Source organism: Otolemur garnettii, unplaced genomic scaffold, assembly GCF_000181295.1.
Source record: "Otolemur garnettii isolate 467f Iridium unplaced genomic scaffold, OtoGar3 scaffold00009, whole genome shotgun sequence".
NCBI classification, from domain to species: domain Eukaryota; kingdom Metazoa; phylum Chordata; class Mammalia; order Primates; family Galagidae; genus Otolemur; species Otolemur garnettii.
This window is the reverse complement of record NW_003852404.1, coordinates 7,679,479-7,680,913: the sequence shown is the minus strand read 5'-3', so window position 1 is coordinate 7,680,913 and position 1,435 is coordinate 7,679,479. Positions and strand designations below refer to the sequence as shown.

Sequence of the window (1,435 nt, the reverse complement as noted above, 5' to 3'; positions counted from 1 at the left end):
AAAAAAAAAAAAAAAAGATGGGTACATGTAATCCTGCAGCAGCCAGGTCAGTCCTTGCTACCTGGTGGGGAAAGCCCTCCTGAGAATGAGTACAGCACAGAGGAAGGTAGAGCCAAGAGATACTCGTTTAGCACCTTGATCCATCCATACCTGAAGTCTACCAGGGATTTGCCAGTTACCCAAACTGATATCTTTTCATTCCTGCTTAACCTAGCTTGAACTGGGTTTTGTTTCCTTATAACTGAGAGTCTTAATTAAAAAGCGGTTGGAGAGGAAGTCTGGGCAGGGAAAGGGAAGAGTGCTGGCTGGGAGTGGAGGGGTCAGAACATGAGGTCCCTACCTGGCTGACTCCTGATATGGTGGGCTCAACACCCGCCATCCTTCTGGTGATCCTCAGACTGGGACTTGACTGGGCCCCTGGAACCTTGGTCCTACCCTCTGTGTGCATCTTGGTGTTTCTGGCATCCATCATGCCAAGCCAACAAGGCTACCAAGTTAGGGGCACCAGCTGCTGTGTTCCCACAGGATAAATCTGCTCACGGTCCCGCCGAGCCCATCACCTAACTGCCGCTTCAGCAGCCCATGTGGAGTCTGGAACATAAGAAGCCTGGCTTAGGAAAGAGGCAGGGCCAGGCCTGGCAAGGAGGGGTAAGTACATATTCCTCCTAATTCTCCCAGTGACCCCAAGGAAAAGGAGGCTCTGGAAGGCAAAGAGACTCGCTCAAGGTCCAACAGTTACTAGGTCACAGAGCAGGATGTGAACCATGGCCTGTCGGATCCCAAAACCCACACACTTTCCCCTGTGGTAGCATTTGCTAAAGACCTTGTTTGGAATCTTGGTCCCTTGAGATGCTCCACGAGGTTCAGAGGCTAAAGGCATTTGGAAAGCTCTGGGTTAAACAAAACGAAACAGGCTCTTTCCTATAGGACTTCTCAATGTCTTTAAAATACTAATGTTAATTTTTAAAAGAAGCCCAAGAATGTCACAGCTGCTCTTGCTGTAGCTGAAGCTCCATGTTCTTAGAGACAGCTAAGGAACGGGAATTGGGAATATCTGTCTGTCCGTCTTGGTACCCTAAAGTCTCAAGGCCAAGCTACAGTTCATCAAAGCACCCACACCTTTGCCTGGACACATCCCTTCCTGGACCTGCTTAGCATCTCGCCTGCCTTTCTCTCTAGCCTCACATTCAGCTGCACACCCACCCCCTGTACAAACTTTCTGTTCGAATCCAGGCAGGCTCCTGTAATACTAATGCCACAGACCCCCAGCCTCTGTGCCCACCTCCTACTTTTTATATCTCCAACAGTCCCCACCCCATCCTTCAAACTCCCCCCTCTTCTCCAAATATCCAACCACCTTCGTCACTGAATTTCTTTGAGGCATTGTCAATACCATTTCTATGGGTATGTCACAGAATCCTTTTTTTTTTTTTTT

The 1,435-nt window shown here is 48.9% G+C and overlaps 1 protein-coding gene across 1 annotated transcript in view; it reads right to left on the bottom strand.

Annotated features, from left to right (window-relative positions):
- The window catches only part of SPATA21 (spermatogenesis associated 21), a 36,855-nt gene extending 36,386 nt beyond the window's left edge, over positions 1 to 469 (bottom strand). Inside the window, 1 exon segment of the mRNA XM_003783870.2 lies at positions 341 to 469. Coding sequence (XP_003783918.1) covers positions 341 to 469 — 129 coding nt within the window.
- Positions 470 to 1,435: the final 966 nt, after the last annotated feature.